Source organism: Leptodactylus fuscus, chromosome 6, assembly GCF_031893055.1.
Source record: "Leptodactylus fuscus isolate aLepFus1 chromosome 6, aLepFus1.hap2, whole genome shotgun sequence".
In the NCBI taxonomy this organism is placed as follows: domain Eukaryota; kingdom Metazoa; phylum Chordata; class Amphibia; order Anura; family Leptodactylidae; genus Leptodactylus; species Leptodactylus fuscus.
The window spans coordinates 152,347,290-152,367,915 of NC_134270.1; the positions used below are offsets into that span (position 1 = coordinate 152,347,290).

The 20,626-nt window shown below is 43.6% G+C and overlaps 1 protein-coding gene across 3 annotated transcripts in view; it reads right to left on the reverse strand.

Annotated features, from left to right (window-relative positions):
- Nucleotides 1–713: 713 nt before the first annotated feature.
- MIB2 (MIB E3 ubiquitin protein ligase 2) overlaps nt 714–20,626 on the reverse strand; it is a 70,382-nt gene continuing 50,469 nt past the window's right edge. For all 3 annotated transcript variants that reach the window (XM_075277619.1, XM_075277617.1, XM_075277618.1), the window contains 11 exons: nt 19,435–19,597; nt 17,618–17,751; nt 16,971–17,119; nt 15,325–15,481; nt 13,501–13,655; nt 7,016–7,142; nt 5,380–5,598; nt 4,278–4,456; nt 3,690–3,871; nt 2,829–2,894; nt 714–2,100 (listed from right to left, as the gene is read on the reverse strand). In XM_075277619.1, coding sequence (XP_075133720.1) covers nt 1,868–2,100; nt 2,829–2,894; nt 3,690–3,871; nt 4,278–4,456; nt 5,380–5,598; nt 7,016–7,142; nt 13,501–13,655; nt 15,325–15,481; nt 16,971–17,119; nt 17,618–17,751; nt 19,435–19,597 — 1,764 coding nt within the window. In that variant the 3' untranslated portion in view covers nt 714–1,867. The remainder of the gene's footprint in view (nt 2,101–2,828; nt 2,895–3,689; nt 3,872–4,277; nt 4,457–5,379; nt 5,599–7,015; nt 7,143–13,500; nt 13,656–15,324; nt 15,482–16,970; nt 17,120–17,617; nt 17,752–19,434; nt 19,598–20,626) is intronic.

The window sequence follows — 20,626 nt, forward strand, 5'->3', positions numbered from 1 at the left end:
TGTCTTGTAGGAAAAATTTTTGATGTGAAAGGCGAGACAAAAGCCACAATTTTCTTTACATTTTCTGTTGGAAAAGTCGAACAAGGCAGGGAATGGCCAATTTAGGCCAACAGATTTTTTACAACTTTTTGAGACTTAGGCCTCGCTCACATCTATGTTGGTAATCAGTTTGGGGGAGTCCACATGGGGACCCTCCTAAATGGACTACCGAACGCATTGGCAAGTGGTGTACAGTGAAAGCACATGGACCCCATAGACTATAATGAGGTCTGTGTGTTTTCTGCACAGGACATGTGGACAGAAAAGTAGCTCACAATCTACTTTCCTGTCCGCATAACTCATGCGGAGACCGTGCGGAAAGCACAAGGACCCCATTATAGTCTATGGGATCCGTGTGGTCTCACTGCACACCGCTTGCCAATGCGTACGGTAGTCCGTTCGGGGGGGTGTCTCCCTGAATGGATTACAGATGCAGATGAGGCCTCAGCTGAAATCTATGCCACTTGACTGACTGAGATTTCAATACTGGTACATGGGACCTCCCAAAATGTGCCAGAATATTAAGAACCCCGATTCTGCAGACTGTACGGTAATGTCTCCAGCTGCAGTAGATTTTCTTTGCAGCTTATGACATTGTTGAGTAGGTGATAGGAATCTCTAGCAGTGACAACCACTGGAGACAACAGATGCAGAAAGAGACCAATAAGCCTAAATGTGGTAATATTAACAAGCCTGCTTTTATTATCATTAATATACACATTTCATACATTGTACACAAAAATGAGCAAACTTCAATTTGCTAATTCACTCAGTCGTCAGAAAATGGAAGATGCGGAACTGATGACAGATCCTAAAGAGAACGACACACCCTTCCTTCCTCTAGTCTAATGTCATAACTTCTAAGTATGACCCTGTCTGCCCCATCTACGACTAGCCTGAGTCCTCATGCACATAAGTGTGCAGGCCAAGTGGGGGAAGATTTTTTAACAGTATGCAGTCAGATGACATCTAAGTCCCCAATTGACATTAATGGGTGTTTCCCTTCCTATAGGACCTTCATTGTAACAAAGCATTGGACACCCCCTTGGCCGGCACACTTGGGCACGTGCATGGTGCTCAGGCTGCAGTTACATCTGCGCTGTTTAGTCCGTTCTTCTGCTCTGTTGTAGGAACTGAAGAACGGATGAAACAAAGGTGGATCTGTCTAATGATGGACAACAATGGATTCCGAGGGACCCCATTGACAATAATACAGCCCATTGGAAATCCATTGTTTTCTCCCTGACATCACCGGATGAAAAAGTTGGGCTTGCAGGACTTTTTCGTCCACGAATCAGATGTGAGCGTAGCCATAACTCCTCTCAGAAACCAGTGGTCACCGATATCTTCCTTCTCGCTGCTTTAGTCTACACTTCCCAGGCCAATCGTGGGTTATTGACCTAATGTATTGCTTTGTCATGTCTCCTGAACGTGTATGAAAAATAAAGAAATGCAGCATTTTTGTATTGGAAGGCTGTGATTTATGGTCGTTTTTCTCAGAAACAGAAGACAATGAGACGATGGTAAGAACGGGCAGTGATGACACATTATAATAGGATGAGTGATTGGAATTGGCCTTATCTGTCCCTCTGAAAAGCGGAATATCTCAGGAAGACTGCGCTATAGAATAGCCCTTCCAGTGTGGAGAGATACAGAATATAGAAACACACAGCAGCCACACGTCTTCAGAAGCAAAGATGGTCGTCTCTCCTCCCAAGACTCTTGCACTGGGGGAGGGTCTACACAACCATGCTTAGCTCAGGCAAGTATTCTGTTCTTACGGTCTATGTTGTTGACCCTTGCGCTCAAGCGGACACTCACACTGCTATCAGACAAATAACTGTATCCTCTCCCGAATCCCCTGTCTACAAATGGGGCAGGAGGTTAGGGATGTGCTGCATTCTGCGCAGGAGCCATGTCCGCACTGGAACACCAACTTGATGTGACTGTCGATGCAGATGGGGCAGGTCATCCTTTCCTCCATTTGGCGATATCTGTTCTGAAGTTCTTCCATCATCTTGCGTTGATCTGATGCTTCTACACTGTCCACTTCTGTACTGTCTGCAGGGGAATACAGGAGAAACCTTATTGGTACATGCATGCTTAAAGGGGTTGTCTGACCCACAAGAAATCCGTAACCCCTGTTTTAATGGAGCAAAGGTCTCACTTGCACGAAGAGCAACTAGAAAGATAGTCTCTTGCCCTGGAGGACCCAAAACATCCATGTATTATATGGAGGGTTTACTGATTTCCATGGACACACTGCAATGTTCCATTTCTCCTGTGGTGGCGCTGCAGGGAAACTAAGCCTTGGGTTACTGCTGATCAGCTGATCTGTAGGGAACCCATCTAACCCGAAAAGTATTATTGGACACCCGCTTTACCCTGAGAAGGGGCCACATTCTGAATGCAAGAAATGACTTTCCATTTGGCAGTGGCGAGTAGAATATACATAGATAGGTTTATTCTGGAAAAACAAGTTTAGTGCCCAAATCCCGTGCAGTCAATTGGATACTGTAATAACAAACAAGCCACAAGAACCTGGCCTATGTATGAAATACTCCATATGTACACAAGGAGACTGGGCCATGTTTGTTTTCCCTCCTCACATTCCTCGCAGAAATATTTGCATATCGCTCTGCACTTTCCACAAGTTTTAAGAACCCCTGCAATAACCTGACTACCGGAGTGATGTACGGCCACGGACTGCGGTAATATTGCTTTGCGTTATGTTGCTCCACCATATATGCCCCCCTTCCCAATGCCTGATAAATATATTAATACCTCACCTTGTCTAATCTTCTTGGTGATGGATACCTGACACTTTATACATTTCTTCATTCTCCGGGAGCATTCTGCAAGAAACGGTCACCATTAAAGTCAGCTGGAAAAATTCTATTATACGGAGTCTGTCAGCAGAACCCAGCTCCTTTTTTGTAGACATGTAAATCAGTCCTTTAGGGTGTTGCCAATGCTCCAAAGAGCTCATTTACATATTTACAAAAATACTATATCTCATGAACGAAGGCAGCGATTCACAAGGGGAAAACACTTAACCTATCTATCTGTAGGAATGAGTGGATGTGCCGAGTTCTTCTTATCTCTTAGGCAAGAGGAGAGTCTGATCGCTGGAGTGGTCTCTTTAGTTAGGTGATCTGTGGAGATGCTTAGAGTTGGATCTCCACTAATCTTATACTGCTGGATTTTTGAGGGGCCATCAATACTGCGACCCTGAATAACCCCTTTAATTATGGTATCCCTTTAATGAATATATGCATTTCTTATATCTAAATGCATTTCTTCTCCCGTCTTGTAGTGACCCATCATGAGAGCTGCATTATGTCTGTATTATGCATTCTGGAACTTGTGGTGCTCACCAGACATCTACTCCACTATGTTACTGCTAGGTGTGTGCCTGCTGTCAACTACATCCCACAACAAGCAGCAGAAGGGGCCAACTCCATGTTGTGTATAGTACAGGGTCCGAGCGTATCCCCTGACAGCTGATCCACGTATGGGTTGCTTGTCAGCCCCCAACGATCAAATATTTAAGGCATCCTTAGGACTGTATATATAGGACACACACTAAGGCTTCCAGATCTTTTACCTTGGGCACTACACAGCGCATCATTACGGCCATCTTGTCTTACCTTCACATACTATGCTGTGCTGACACGGGAAGAAGCTGATGAGCATGGCCAGTTCTGAACACACAAGGCATTCGGAAGGAGTGAGAGCACTTGATAGGCTGAGGTTGGTCATTGTGTTTGGGGTAGTGTGGACCCTGCGGAGGGTGCAGCTGATGGTGGATGAGTCCGTTTCGGCCTGTTCCCTGAAATCAGCAATATAAAGGAGAATGATTAAAGGCAAGAGTAAAGATTCTTACTTACTATATGTGTCTAGACAGGATAGGAGATAAGTGTCTGATCAGTAGGGGTGCAACCACTGGGACCCCGCAGTAGTCTCACATTCATCTATGGTACTGCTGAAAGGGTTGTCCAGGATTTAGCTTTTTATGGCAAACCCCTATGGGCCGGCTTCTGAAGCAGATGGCTCTGGCCCCTGTATAGTGGCCGGGTGCTGGTACTGGAGCTCAGCTCTTACTGGAGTTAAAGGTTACTGAGCTGCCCCGCCATTACAATACCCAGGCCAAGTTCAATCCACAGTCTGACAAGAAGTTGTCTTAACCTGACAACCATTTTGTCACGGCCTACGTGATGCATTTCTGTAGGACGCACCTGAATTTCTGCGAGAAGCTCTTCACAAGATGGGCTATCCTTCCATCAATGATCAGGTCCAGAGGTGACTTGCCGCGGTGATTGGCGTAGTTAATGTCTGCGCCCGACAGTGCCAAAAAGCAAGCAATTGCTGCGCTGACATTTAATTCCGTATTTCCAAGCAGACCGGTATCCTGCAGCTGTGATAATGTGTAAAAAGACGGATTGATTAACCCTTTAATAACCAGAACAGAATAAGTCATTCCATTTTCATCTCCTGTAAGGCCTCATTCACATCTGCGCCGGTAATCCGTATGGGGGAGACCGCATGGGGAACCACCCAAATGGACTACCGGACACACTGGCAAGCGGTGTGCAGTGAAAGCTCACACACCTCATAGACTATAATGGGTCTGTGTGCTTTCCGCCAGATCTCCGCAGGGAACATGTGGACAGAGAAGTAGATTGTGAACTACTTTTCTGTCCACATGTTCCGTGCGGAGATCTGGCGGAAAGCACACAGACCCCATTATAGTCTATGGGGTCCGTGTGCTTTCACTGCACACCGCTTGCCAATGCGAACGGATTACCAACGTAGATGTGAACGAGGCCTTAGTATTGTTTGGACATTGCAGTATGTGTCCCATTGCTGAATATTAACCCCTTCATGATAAAGCCAATTTTTAATTTAAAGCAACTAGCTTTCTAACTATTTAAGGTGGTCATCAAAGAAGATTCAGAATCTGCTATGGCTTATGCTGTCTACCCCTTCTAGTACCTGCACTCATGTCTGCAACTCTACCTTGTTTGATACCTTTACCTCTGTCCAGTTCCTGTACTCATGTCTAGTTCTCGTACCCATGTCCATTTCCGGTACCCATGTCTAGTTCCTGTGCAGGAACACTGCAGTCTCTTCAAATAGCACCCAGGACCCTTACTGCTCTTGAATTGATGACCTATCAGTTGTCAATTAATAAGCATGGAAAAACCCTTTAAGGCCAAGACCCACGTGGCATTTCCGTGCAATGTATTACAGTCCCTGCAATGTGGATAGGATCCTAGCGAACCCAGAAGCTGCGGTAATGTAGATGCAAAGAAGTCCGACTCTTATTGCTTCCTTTACCTTGGCGAGAGTAGCTGAGCCATTTCCCTCTGGCTCCAGACATGACAGGTGCTGCTGAACAAGCACTATATGCATTGGTGTGTCACCGTCCTCGTCCTCTGCATTCACATCTGCGCCTTCTGTAACCAGCAGCTGCACCAGGTTAATGTGACCATGTGTCACCGCCAGATGCAGAGGAGTTTGGTTTCTGTTGTTCCTGAGATTGACATCACAGCGACCCTGAGAAGTGACACGTAGCAAATACATAAAAAACTGCAATATCAGAATGCAAATGTTGTGTTACAGGAACCTTAAAGAGGACCTTTTATGAGTTGGGGCACATGCGGTGTTATATATCGCTAGAAAGCCGACAGTGAGCTGAATTCAGCGCACTGTCGGCTTTCCCGATCTGTGCCCCAGGTGAAGCGCTATTGGTGCCGGTACTGTAGCTCTTCATCATCAGAAGGGCGTTCCTGACAGTCTGGGCAGATAGTGATTTTTATTAGCTGTTCTGCAGTGAAGAGATGATCACTATGCAGAAACCTCACTGTGGAGATAGTGACTGAGCACATGCGCCTGCAAGCACTCAGCTCATTAGGAGGACGTGCTCATTGCTTAAACTAGGAACAGTAGATGGCTCCATTTTATATGTGTAATAGGCTCTGCCCTCGACTTTGTCTGCATGTTGTTGGCATCAATGATCCGCCTATATTCAGCAAATTGCTGCCGTCGATGGTTCACCTGCTCTGGTATTTCGGCAGCTCTCAAGCTGTCCTTCTGCTGAACTTGTTCCTTACACCGTGCCTGGGATTGTTCTGGCCTCTCAGCAGCTCGCTGGACGCCATATAGTGAGTGTGTTGTTAGCATCGATGATCCGCCTACTTCGGCGTTTCAGCTGCTCTAAGAGCCACTTGACGCCTAGCTTGCTCAATCCTCCTTAGCTACACTAGAGAAGTCTGTTGACTTCTGGCTACCTTCATAGCTCTCGTTTTTGAGAATTTTGCGACAAATTCGATTTTCTTTTACCCGGCATGTTTAAAATTGGGAAGCTGCCAATTTGGATTAAAGGAGTTTTCCCATCTGTCAGCACTGCCTGGAGCAGATCAAATAATATACAAATGCTTGTACACAATGGACTCAGTTTTATCTATGTGTTTACATAGAGAGCTAACAGATTAGGCTTTATAAGCAAACTCCAATTAGCTGAGAGAGACCTGAAGTTTAATATAGTATATGAAAATAAGTTTATAACAGTCGTGAAGCCATGCCATTTACTGGCATAAAAAGTAGCCTATGTGTTAATCCAGGTTACAATCTATCTATGTGCCAAATTACATTCAAATCCGTTCGCCTGTTTTTGCGTGATTGAGTAACAAACATCCAAACTTTCACACTTATAGGATAGGAAGGATATATGTTTGTAACTCTTTACTGAACCATTTTTAACTGCTTGTCAATGGCCTACATACAATGAATATATTCATTGGTGGGACAATCTCTCAAAGCAACTAGAGGAAAAGGTCAACTTCAGTTGGTCCAACAGGACCTCCTTTATCTTGAGATTAGAGAGAGTCCTAAAGGCCATGCCACCATCAATCTTTCCACTGAAACAAGATGGGACAAGAGTGCCACAAAGAGCCATGACAATGTGCGTTACCTCTTTCATTAAGATGTCCACAACTTCTTGGTGGTTGTTGAGTGTAGCCAGATGCAGTGCAGTGAATCCATCTTCCTTCTTGGAGTCCACCAACTGTCGAGCCCTGTGCAGAATCTTTCTTACAGCTCTGGAGAAAAGACCATGATACTTATTACTGCTCATAGTTCTTGAGATGGATGGACTGTCACACTAATCTACCTATGTTCAGCACCAGAATGTTACAATCTGCTCACATGGCAGAAAATGGCACTGATTTTGAGGTGGATTTCACCTTAAAATCAGTGCAATTTCCATTCTAAATCTTCCTCCCAATGGAAAGCAGAGATCAAAGCAGGACACCGACTGATTCAGCTTTAGAGCCACTCCTCTGATTTATGTGAAAGTCTTGGTGGAATGCCAGAGGGCCGGAAATGGAAGAAGAATTTGAAGTGGAAGGCTGCCTCAAATTCCTCTTTCATTTCCACCATGTGCCCCCTTAAGTCATGCAATGTGATGCCCGTCCAATGACCATGCTTCTGCGGCCCCATTCATTGGAGCCAGCGAGCATGGCCGCAAAACTGGACAGGAATAGGACCTGTCCTGAGTTTTGCGGCACGGGCTGTCGGACCATGCACGGAACCGTGAATATCACAGTCATGTGTATGGGCCCTTAGAGTAATTTCACACAGCAGAAAATGAGGAATTTGTTGTTATTTTGTTTTACCATTGTCTGGATATTATAAAACATAGAAACTTGCTTTTGGTGCCTTATGAAAGAGGAGAATCTGTAGTTCTATCTGTAGGATTTTCAGAGATGTCACTGGATGAAGACATAGTCAGAATTGGGATATTTATATACATACTCCCTGCCAAGCGCCTTCAAAAACTGTCTTCAGGTGTACCAAGAAGAATTGACGGAAGGCAAAGGGAGAAATGGGATTGGGATATTTATATGCTAGTGCAGCCTTACATATCTAAATCCCGACTGTGTTTCACATTCCAGGAGGATGAAATGAGAATCTCCTCTTTCATATGACACCAGGAGCAAGTTTCTACATGTTATAATGCCCGAGATATAACTGAGGGTAAGGAAGGTCACTTCATACATTTTGTCTTTACACAACCCCGTACTCCATATATAGTAAGAAGCAGGAACAGCTCTCAATAGAGAAGCAAGGGGAAAAATGCAGGATTTCACAGCAAGGAGCCAAAATTTGTTAATAAAGTAGATTAAAAATGTATTAATGACACAAATACTACCAGATAATCAAAAGTTGTCCATAAATTTAGTTACGCCTTCACCTTCCTACATCTGTATCTCCAGGAAAGACAATGAGAATACTATAAGAAAAATTTTATCTTTGTACTGTATTAGCCAGTGGATATGAAATGTAAAGATTGAGAGTCCTCAGTAGTTGATACCTTTTTAATGATGACAGATGACAAGCTTTCGGGACTGCTCAGGTCCCTTCATCAGGCTGATATAACACAATATATTATTTGAAGGCCTTCAGATATTGTGTTATACCAGCCTGATGAAGGGACCTGAGCAGTCCCGAAAGCTCGCAATCTGTCATCAGAGCCTTATTTAGAAAAGGCTGAAGACTTCCTAAAAGAGAACAATTCCAATGTGTTTTTGTGTCTGCAGTAATATTTGCATAAAATTAGCAATTAAAATGGAATTCGATTGATGGAGAATCTGTTACTCATTGTGGAAAAAATATCCCAACTAGAAAATGAGATCAGCATACTATGCGGTGGATTTAAAGGCGCGCGCTCAATACAAATGTGTTTTATTAGTGTCTATTCGGCACTTCCACGGCTACTCTGCGTTCCGTCTACTGACTGAGGGCAGCTGCCGCTGTGGTGAGTGAGCAGGATTGGAAAATAAGTTATGGAACAACTCATGAAAAAAAAGTAAGATTTCACAACCAAGGCCCTTATTTGTCATTGGGAAGATAGGAGTCTAAGATACCTCTGCCATTGCTTACGCTACCATAAAGTCAATATGTTCTTTGTTGCATTGCTTGGACGTCGCCTTGCGTCACGCCACGTGATGACTGACTCCCAGATGTGTGCGGGGCTGACTGATGTGATTCCAGCTCACTTCACTTAAGAACCTAACTAAATATCTAAGAATGTTACTACTATTTATGGGTTTTCTGCTATTTTTGTTCCTTCTTTGTGCATTTTTCTTTATGCCCTTGGCTTTGCAGTAACAGAGGTAAAAGGGGAGTCACATCTTCACTTTACGTACACTACTACTAGTCCTAGGGCAACAGTGATAGATCAGTGACAAGCGGTCCCTAGTTCACACTACAGAGTTAGTGTACCCTAGGTGACATAACTTCAGCCTGTCTCCCATGCTTCTTGCTTAAGTTAGGTTTCTCTCAGTTATCTCTTACAAGCAGGAGCAAGAGTGAGCAGTAAAAAGCTGTATCTCACAGAAAAACACTGGAGATTCTGCACACAGCACTCACAGACAGTATAGACAGGCAGTGTGAGTTTTGAGTTTTGTTGCTCTCCTGGATGAGGCAGAGATGATACATTCAGTAGCATTGGACGGACATATAGAGGAAGGAGGTTGGAAATTGGTGGGGAAAGAAGGGATCCAAGAGTTGTCAGGACTGATTTGATAAGGGGTATTAAGCAATCCTGTAGCTCACAGTAAGTCAGACACATTGGAAAGACTGAGATCCTGTCTACAGGGTACAGAAAACTCTGGACTGGTGATCACATGTCTCAGCAACCCATAAAGAAGGGTTTCTCATGTATGAATGTAACTGAGCTGGGATGAAACAAATTACAGTAATGTGCAAAACTTTGAGGCAGGTGTGTAAAGAGAGATTAAATCCCATCAATATTTGGTGTGACCTTTGGAGTCCAGGAAGTGATGATATGACCCCCACCGAGCCCTGATCTCATCATCCTCCAGTCTGTCTGGGATGACATGAAGAGACAGACAGATTGGAGCAAGCCTACATCCACAGAAGATCTGTGCTTAGTTCTCCAAGATGGCGGGAACAACCTCCCTGCCATGTTCTGCCAAAAACGTCTGCAAGTTCCGAGAAGAACTAATGGAAGGCAAAGGGCAAAGGTCACACCAAATAATAATGGGATTGAGTTAATTGATGAAAATAAACTATTAACCCTTCTATTTCTGAATGTATTCTTACCGTACAGCATTTTTTTTCCAGAGCAGCTTAAAACTTTTGCACAGCACTGTATTTTGTTAGATGTCCCAAAAAAAAGTTTTCAGGGTCTTAAAGGGTCATAAAGTCATTTCTCCTTCATTATTTTCTGTCCATGGAAATAAATTCTGAAGATTATGACATAGGTTCGTAAGAAAACATAAATACAATGACTAACATAACAGGAGCGATGTGGCCCGTAAAATGTAATATATTAACTTAATCTGGAGGATGTGCAGGGCTTACTCACGCTTTCCAGAGCTTTGTCGCGCACACTCCATTCTCCACCTGGCAAGGGCTTTGGAATCGGCCATCGGGTACTTGGACTTTCCCGGTGGTGGTTGCTATTGTGTTTAGGCACCATGCAAACACCAGCGCTTGTAAATCCTACGCACAGTCCGGCAATCCTCCCCTTACATAAACATTGTACTTGGATTGGCTCCTGTAATATTGCGCCCTAAATCCTGGCCAGGCATATTTACAGAGGGATTTATTCAATATTCTATTATTTGTCTTAGAATTTCACCGTTGAGAGGGCAGGTTATTTATAAATGGGATCTGGTAATAGAAAAAATAACTGGAAAAAGGGAAGTTTTGGGTCATTTCGGTTTACAGAAGACAAACACTGGGACAACTGAAAGTGACCAATAGTGTTTGATCAGTGATGTAGCTATAGGCGATGCCGAAACCGTAGTCGCCCTGTCACCTATGGAGGCTCCAGTATTAAAACAGGAGCTACAAGTTATGCTAAGGGAACAGGGGACTCAAATAACGGAGAGGTGGATCACTAAAACAGCGGTGACACATGGAGCCCAGGGGATTTCATTGACTATAATGGCGTCCATTGGGTGTCCGTTATTTTTTAACTGTAACTGGCAGAGGAAAAAGTCGTCCGTGCAGGACTCTCTTCCTCTGCCGAAACACAGCCTTATGCTTCTGTGCCTGATCCTACTGAACAATGAGGGGCCTATATGGCAGGACATTATACATAAAGCAGGATCTGCCATAGAATATAGTGCCTCACCTACAAAGCACCCAACAAATCCACTGTATGGGAAAGTTGCTGAGCCTGTGCGTCATAAAGTCTTTCAATTTGGTTATTGTGAAAGCCAATACTTCATGGAAACAGCCAAGTATGCTGCTCATCTACAATCCCATAGACACGAGGTGTAGCAGGAGGGCACATATGTGACCAACCCTCTTTGGACCCCCATCTTAATAATCCATGAGCACCCCAGTAATGGTGCCCCCAGTGATCAGTAATTTGGAACAGCTGTTGTCACCAGACCCCTGTATATAGAGTAAGGTCACCTGAATCAATTATATGCAGTTGAGCTCCTTGGAGCAATGAGGACGTTGCACTTACCTCTCTGGAGCAATCGACACCCTTGTTGCACCAGAGAGCTCATTGGCATATTGAAAACAAGGAGATATCTCAGGAATGGAGGCAGTGATTCACAAGGGGAACACTATATGATTCAGGTGACCCTAACCTATCTATCTGCAGGACTGGGTTGATGTTCTGGGTCCTGGTGACCCTAACCTATCTATCTGCGGAGCTGGGTTGATATACTGGGTCCTGGTGACCCTAGCCTATTTATCTGTGGGCTGGGTTGATATTCTGAGTTTTAGTGACCCTAACCTATCTATCTGCAGGGCTAGATTGATATTCTGGGTCCTGGTGACACTCCCACCTGGCCAAGTATGGGTGTCTCAGAGGACTTTTAGCCATACATCGCTTGTCAAGGCCGATGGTCTAAGGAGAATTGTGGAGGATGGAGAATGGGAACGCACCAAGCAAGTTGGGATGCGCTGGAGCTAGTGACTTACTTTCGTCGCGGTCACTAGGGGGAGCTCTGGCTTGTGGGTCAGAAATGTCCATTGGATATTAGGATGCAGGTAGATATAGGTGTACGTAAGTAACCACATCGTTCATTGTTTACTACACTGCTACTTCCACATGGAGCAATACTAAAACATGTGGAAAGTTCTAGACTTTTTTTTTGTCTTTTTCCAGCTAGCGGTAAATATCAGGTTGCCGTATATAGAACGTGTTCTCCTTGGGGTCTAAAAATAACATATTGCGTAAAAGAGAGAACTGATATGTCTATGTTTTGGACACATCCAGATGTGGTTAAGTCTACTCTGTTTTTGTAAACGCCTTCAAAAAAAGACTTTTAAGTAACATGTCCAATTTTTACTACTTGTGTTTTTTTGGAATATATGTAACTTCCACCCATTTTAAGTGAAACTACCTAATTATATCTTCTGATATGTCAGGTAACATCTACAACGGTCGGTGACCAGACACCCTAATGGGTTCCATAAATGAAGAATCTAAACTATATAGTGTTGTGTCAACCAAGGCTGCCATGAAAACCTGCCAGGGGTGTTGAAAGACTTTGGTGGTAAGATGGCAGCATGTCTTGAGGTTGAGTTGCATATAATGGTGAAGCAGGAAGTCTTTAGTTTTCTGCTTCACCATTCTGTTTGTGACTAGTACTGTCTGCGGTTTGGTACAGACCTGTTGTATAGAGCCAGAGACAATCCATGGGGAAAGAGAGCAGCAGAGATCTCTGTAGGATTGGGGCATGGCTGTGTGGGGGCCACTACGAGGGCATTATACTGTGTCGGGGTCACTAAGGGGGAATTTTACTACATGTATTGCCTGATAATAAGTTGATCACACAATGTACTGCAGCACCAACCCTGCAGGGAAACCTGGCAGCAAGTGTTCATCCCTGCAGTGCCACCACATGGGGAAAGGAAGCATTACACAGATCTCACAAGGTAAAGGACTAAGGAGAGTGCCTTTGCAGGCGTATGAAGACTTACAAGCCATTTTCGCTCCACTGGGGGATTCTGGGGAATATGCAAATCTGTTTTCCAGGATGGAATTAGGAACATCCTGGAAATCAGATTTGCATATTCCACAGATCTCACAGAAAGAGAAGGACTCTCTATGTAATACACCATGATGGCGATCTCTCCAGAGACACTCTTTAGTAATTTGAGGAAGTTCCAAAAATACATCAGAATGTATAATTGGGTTTTCTAAACCAGACAATCCCTTTAAGAGTGGGTGACAATGATCCAGTCTGAGCAGGTACTTGAGATGCGGACTGTGTCGCGTGATTCACTGCGAGGAAGGAACTACGCGTTTAACATAAAATGTGTTAAGATCTAAGCAAACACTTTGGGTAATCCATCTTGTCTATACAAGTCTCAATGGTTTCCTTAAATCAGTAATGAATCGCTGTGATCTGTCCCGTTGTCAGAAGATGAAGAGGATCAGAATATAAAACACAAACTTACAAGACATTTCCTTTCAGAGCCGAGTGATGTAGGAGATTAAAGCCTTGCTGATTCTGGATGGTGAAATCAATGTTGGGTACATCAGTAAGGATCTCTATGATGTTTCTATAGTCTGCAGTGATGGCATAGTGCAGCGGAGTATCCCCATGTAAGTCCTAGAAGCAGGCACAGCACGTTACACACCATCCTGTATACTGTATACTTTACACACTGTCTGGTAATGTGGAACCATTAAAGGGATTGTGCCACTACTTGCACAGGATAAGAATAAGTGTCACATTGCTGGAGGGCCCCCCAGCGATCAGAATAATTGAAAGAGAACGTTTCCCTGACTAGTCAGTGCGCTTGTATCACTCCATTCACTTCTATGGGGAGACTGCATTCCCACCAACTGCACAGAAGCAGATCACACAAGCGCTATGGTGCTTCATTCACAGGGAGGCTTCAGGGGGACTTTCAGGCCCGTGTTCTCCTTATTCTTGTGTCCCAGTCGCAGCGATATGACACTTAACCCCTATTCTGTGTATGTAGTGGTAAAACCCCTTTAATTCTTTCACTATCTGTATACTCAATGAATATTGTGGGGGCTATTAGTATTAACTAGATAAAATTGTCCTGCCCATTCACCCATTGGTTTCAGTGTAAAAGAATGGACACCCGAGGATCCCATTATAGTTAATGGGGTCTGTTGGCTCTATACATGACCACTGTTGTTCTGATGGACCAGAACAATGGATAGGGCGACACTAGTGTATCCCTAACATAAGAAGCCAGAGCAGGTTATAGTTTCACACTAGTGATGTCTCTCTTATGTTTGGGTCCATTGGGGGACGCAAACAATGGAGAGGCGGACTGCTAAAACAGCAGTTACACGGGCCACACGGTGGCTCAGTGGTTAGCACTGCAGCCTTGCAGCGCTGGAGTCCTGGTGTTCAAATCCCGCCAAGGGCATAAAACCATCTGCAAGGAGTTTGTATGTTCTCCCTGTGTTTGCATGGACTTCCATCCCATATTCCAAAGACATACTGATAGGGAAAAATGTACATTGTGAGCTCTATGTGGGGCTCACAATCTACATTTAAAAAAAACAAAACAAAAAAAAAAACAGCGATTACACATGGAGTCCGACGGACCCTATTGACTATATTGAGGTCCATTGGGTGTCCATCTTTTTTAACTCATGGTGCCTATCATACACCACTATCATACACATATCATTATGACAGACACCATGATAGTATTTAAGGGTTGAACTGAAACCGGAGGTGAAAAAAGTCCTGTGTGCCCATGTTTTAGTGGACACAGGTGCAGGTGTGAATGTAGCCTTAGTGATAAGTTAAATGAGTTTTTCCACGGCTGACATTTATCTCCTATCTACTCCTACGTCTGGTCATGGGAATGGAGGTCTGGGTCATCCATGTCTCCTCACAGTACAACCCCAGTAAGGGCGGGTTCACGCCAGCGCCCGGTCTCCGCTTTAGGCAATCCGGCGGGTTTCCGTCTTCTGCCCTAGAAACTGGACAGGGGACGGAAACCCGGCAGTCACTTTTCAAACCCAATCACTTGAATAGGTTTGCAAAGAGTGCGCCTGTGAGCGTCTTGTGCCTGTCTGTGGCGAAACCGTTTTTGTTAACCATACACAAAGTCGGACAACGGTTTAGCCGCAAAGAGGCACAAGACGCTCACGGGTGGATACTCACATATAGCAGATAGCGCCTCTAAGGGGGTTGGAAACGTGACACGAAGTATAATAGGTATGCAATAATTACACACTGAATTCTGCTAGTGCATCAAAAACCCATCACCCAATGAAAAACCCCTCACCTGCATATTGATGGCAGAATTGGGAATACAGAGGACCTGCACCACTTCTGTGAAACCTTTATTGACGGCGATGTAAAGAGCGGAGCACTTGGCGTTGTTGAGGAGTTCTGCATTGGCTCCCTTGGCCAATAAAACTCTGACGACAGCAGCCTGGTTTCTGTGAAGAAATGACCAATGTTATGGAGAAGTTTGTGTTACTTGGTACAAGCAAAGAATTAAGATTCAGCCCTCGCCTATGATCGGTGGTGGTCCGACCTCTGAGACCCCTATCAATAATGAAAATTAAGGGGCTGCAGCACTGGTTCGGCACTGAATGCCCTTCCAAGTTTTACCTGTACAGTAGCGATTTCAGAGCTTAGGAGTCGAGTCGGAGTCATGGACTTCAATATAAAATGATTAATCATTTTTAATTCTATTCTACGATTATTACTATTTTATAATTAGATGTATAGCTTGTTACATATTTACTTTACTAAAAATCAATCACTGGCTTTTTAAACAGGACCTTTCACCACCTCCAACAAGTCCAGCTCTTTACATCATTTAATAGTCTCTGCTCTACTGATTCTGACACAGTTGGGATTTTTTCTCTAGCCCCCACGGTTCCTGAGCAAGCAATGCTGTTAGTTTTGATGCCTGGTATACTATTTGGGCTCTGTACTGTCAGGAGGGCGGTGTCAGCCAGGAGCAGACAAGGGGTGTGGTTCTGAGCTCTGACAAAGCTGACTCTGATTGGAGCTCTGAGTCACGCCCCCTGCCTGACACCATCCACCCAACATTACAGTGCTTACAGTGCTGGGGAGAGTTTATATAGCATCTACATTTGCCAAATGGCTGTTGCTTTAAGACAAACATTGGTTGGAACCATTCAGCCAGTCAGTGGTTTGATACATACAGTCAATCAGGGCTCTAGTTCAGCATCCAATGAAGGGCTAGAGCAGGCTATTTTAGCCTGACACTTTCCTTACCGAGGTGCTGTGATTACATTAGTTTTCTAGGCTCTGTCTTCTTACTACTTTTGCCTGTTTCCTGCTGATTCCCTGGTTTATGGATTTTGGATCATGCTCCTGGTTATCCCCTCTGTTACTGATTTGGTTTTATCTGTGACTTCCTCATATGTGGCCTGTACGTCTTGTTTGTGTATTACCCTCTTGCCCACAATACAGTTTCTGGTCTGATCCTTAGCCTGTGAGTGCATCAGTTTTCTGGCACCTTGTTCTGGGTTTGCAACCCCAAGCCATGAAGTTCATTCTACCTTGCAGGTGGGTTCTGGTGAATACCTTGGGGTATCCTTAGACTCTGCAAACCAGAGCGGTATAGTATTGCAGGTTGATTGCTTACCTCCTGCGCATTAGGAAATTGTTTAAGTAGCAATTGCATATTTTTTGGGAACTGCTTAGGTGGCATTTTCAGAACAAGTATATACTATTTAAATAATGTCTGTACCCCGCCCTCCCAGTGGGTGCAGCGGCATCAGTCCAATCTATAGATAGCCTTCTCTATGCGGCATCAGTCCAATCTATAGATAGCCTTCTCTATGGATTGCCAATTTTGATACTGCTAAATAATAAAACTTGGTTGCCACCAAGATTGCAAAAAATCCAGGAGGTGATTAAGAAATGAATTCATCTCTTTTCACTTCTTACCCATAAGCAGCATAATGTAAAGCAGAATCCCCCTCGTCATCTTTAAGGTCAATGTTTGCGTTGGCTTGAAGCAAGACCTTCACCACGTCCAAGTGTCCCAAGTGGGAGGCCACCTGTAAGGCAGTCCGACCTTCATTCCTTATATCCACCTATCATGGAAAAAAAGAGGCAATCATAAATCTTGCAAGCATCTTGTAGAGACCTGGGCCTCTGAATGAGAGCTGGGCCCCTTTTAACCCTTGCCAGGTATTGCCTTCTCTTGGTAATATGAAGCTTTGCAATAAACTAGTGTCCAGCTTCTGCTGAATCTCAGCTGTAGAGGACTCTGGCCAAGGGTGACACAGTCCCTTCTTTTCTCGATTTGATGTGGGTCAATGTGTAATGTACTTGAAACTTCTTTTTAATCAGCCGGAATGACTGTGATTTTAAGCAGTCTAGGTTCTGCTTTGCCTCATTTTAGGGGGGAGGAATCCTGCTGGAAGGTGGCCAAATCCATCTAGCCAAGTCACGGTCAATCAAGTAAAAGGGCTATTCTACGAGGAGGAATCCACTGGGTATACAGACTTAATCCAATAATTTTTCTGATTGCACGGATAATGATGACAATTATACGATGCCATAGTAAGCCTAAATATTAGGAGAGGTACCTTGTCTGGGTGCTTCAGAAGCATTTCCCTCACTCGGCCTGTGTTTCCCTGGGCTGCTTCAATAACCAAAGAGCTCGGGCTCTCACAGTCAGTCTTCTGAGCAAGGATCTTCTCTAAAATGGAAACCAGTGTACCTGCCAGAAAATGGACATGTGATGGAGTCAGCACCTAACAATAATTTGCTGTAGGTAAAACCAAAAGGTGGATTTGCTTTCAGTAATATTTTACAGATCAAATTTTTCAGCACTTATCGTATAAATATATCAGTGTAGCACGATCATATGGGTTGATTTAGAGGCTGTCCGGGTCTAGCTAAAGACTTTGTTACCTATTGTGGTTTTATCACAGTTTTGCCTTTAAGTGTAGAAAAAATAGGACAGAACTGCTTTATGCAATGATCTGCAGGACCTACACATATAAGGTCATGTGAGTGCAGGTCCTGTAACAGTACATTTACTATTTGTATTGAATTTAGGTGGTCTTGGATCTGAATTTATCTAGTGGGTCAGCATTGGGTCTGTATTTAGGGGAATGTGAAATTATCTAGGGGATCTTGGTCTACATTTAAAGGGTTAGGGGGTCTGTATTTATTGAGGTGGTCTGTATTTACAAAGGTGCTTGATGAAGGTTTGTACTTGCTTAGGGTGTCTGGTTTACATTTGTTTAGATGATCTGTATTTATTTTTGGGTTTCATCTTTACTATAGAGGTAAGAGATGACTGCAGAAGAGAGAGGCCCAAAGATACTTCATCAGTAATTCTGCCATTGTCAGGAAATTGAACAAGGTGGTCTGGGATGGACTGAGGGGTAAAGGAGAAGAACATCTACAATCAAAAAAGACATCACATGTGAGTCACTGAATTTATAGAGCACTAGATGCTCTCTTGATGTATCTGTTATTCTTATATCCCACAAAAAGACCTAATAGACAATTTTGTGTTACCAATTTTCCTGTCAAGAGGTCCCTAAAAGCGTCCATCAGCAATGATTGGACATTTTCATGGGAAATGGCAAGGTCCTATGATAAGTCAGGGGAATAGTTACATCCAGTTGTACAGGAAACTGTGCCAACTATAGACATGGAGTGGCCAACCGCTGGTGGTAGAATGGGGACCCAAGTTTTGGGAGGACCCCATGGCCTATGGTCTACTTATGGAGCTACTGATATTGATCAAAGCATACACGTCTGCTCCTGCATTCACATTCAGAGCTACATATAGTGAACCATGGACACTTTGAATCTCCCAGAACTGTGCTTTGTTCATAGTCTACAGCAGTGATTCCCAAAGTGGTCCAGGTGCACCCCCAGGGGTCCACGGGAGACTCGACGGGAGACTCATTAGATCTAATCTTCACATTTTTTGACGAGTTTTGGGAATATGGTAGGAATGTAGCAGCAGGAGGTCCACCGAAACCAGTAAAAAATTTTGAAAGTGGTCTATGAGAAAAAAGTGAGGGAACCTCTGGTTTGTGGGAGATGACACGATGAGGAGTAAGCTCTACATCACCATACACAACCATGGCTAAAGGGAGATAGATATAACGTCACAGAGCTTGAGATTAGCCAGACAAGTCATTCATTTCAATGGACATTGTGTAATACTAATTTTCTCCTGTGGGGGCGCTGCAGGGAAACTGAACACTTACTGCCAAGTTAACTACACATACCGGTCTCAGCAAAGGAGCACTTTATGATCAGCTTATTGTCAAAGGATCCTTCTAAGAAGCCGGTTTTGTCCAAAGGCGAGAACCCCTTTGGAACTCTAGTTTTTAGGATATTTTTTATGTATTACTGCATGGCTTGTCTTTGTACTTACGTTTAGGTTCCTTGGCGTTTTCTGTTGTCATCAAGTTTGCGTCGTCGTCTCTCTGATAAGATGTCAGGCAGGCCGGATTAAAGGTCCAGGACTGGCCGCCAACAGATACTCTCATGTCTCCGTCCTCAAACACTTTGATGACTTTGCCAATCTGGCCTAGTGCCTGAGGCAACAAAATGGGGATTGTAAAATAGTCATTAGTATTAGCGTCAAGACTTTGTGTAGCTGCCGTGAGATTTTCCCAGCTTCCTCGCAATGAATATAATGTAAGCTGTGAGTAATCCATTCTACATCTTCACAGAGGAAGACAGGCGGACAGATTTATACAACCTAGAACAAATACAAGACACCGGTGATGCCCATAGCGAGCAATCAATATAAGGGCTAGCTAACGCAACCCTGTGGTTTCTATGGATACCTAAAATCAACTTCTTGCCCGTTACCGGTTAAGTGTGATGAAAATACAGAAAATAAGAAAAAAAGGTTTTAAGAATTTTTTTTGTAACAATTTTAATCAGCCATTTTGAACAAATTTTATTTTTAGCTGCCACATTACAGGAGGGATCGGCTTACTGTACGGCACGCAGAGGGCGCACAATATCGGCCACTCGGTTAGCTTTCTTTAATCCTTAAGGATACAGAATTTTTTTTTTCTATTGTTAAATTCCAAGAGCCATGACTTTTTTAGTTTTCCCATCCTACGGGGTAGAACCACCTACTGGACTCCTAAGTAAAGGATCTGCTGAATCATTCCTAATAAACTATATTTCAATTTATTCTGCAGCGCTTTATATTCTTGGTCAGGTCACTGACCTCTATAGGGTTCACAATCTTCTTTTTTATATATATATTTTTCATAGGAAAAAATTCAATGATGTTTTTATTTTTCCATAAAGGCTTGTTTTTTTTGCAGGACAGGTTAAAATTTTTCAATAGTAGTCTTTTGGGATATATACATACAACTATTCTACCATTGTTCTGAAAAAAATATTGAGTTTTTACTTACCGTATATACTCAAGTATAAGCCGACCCGAATATAAGCCAAGGCCGCTAATTTTACCACAAAAAACTGGGAAAACTTATTGACTCGAGTATAAGCCTAAGGGGAAATGCAGCAGCTACTGGAAAATTTTAAAAATTACAAACCCCCCCCCCCCCCACACACACACTTGTAATTCAGTCTGGCTGAAT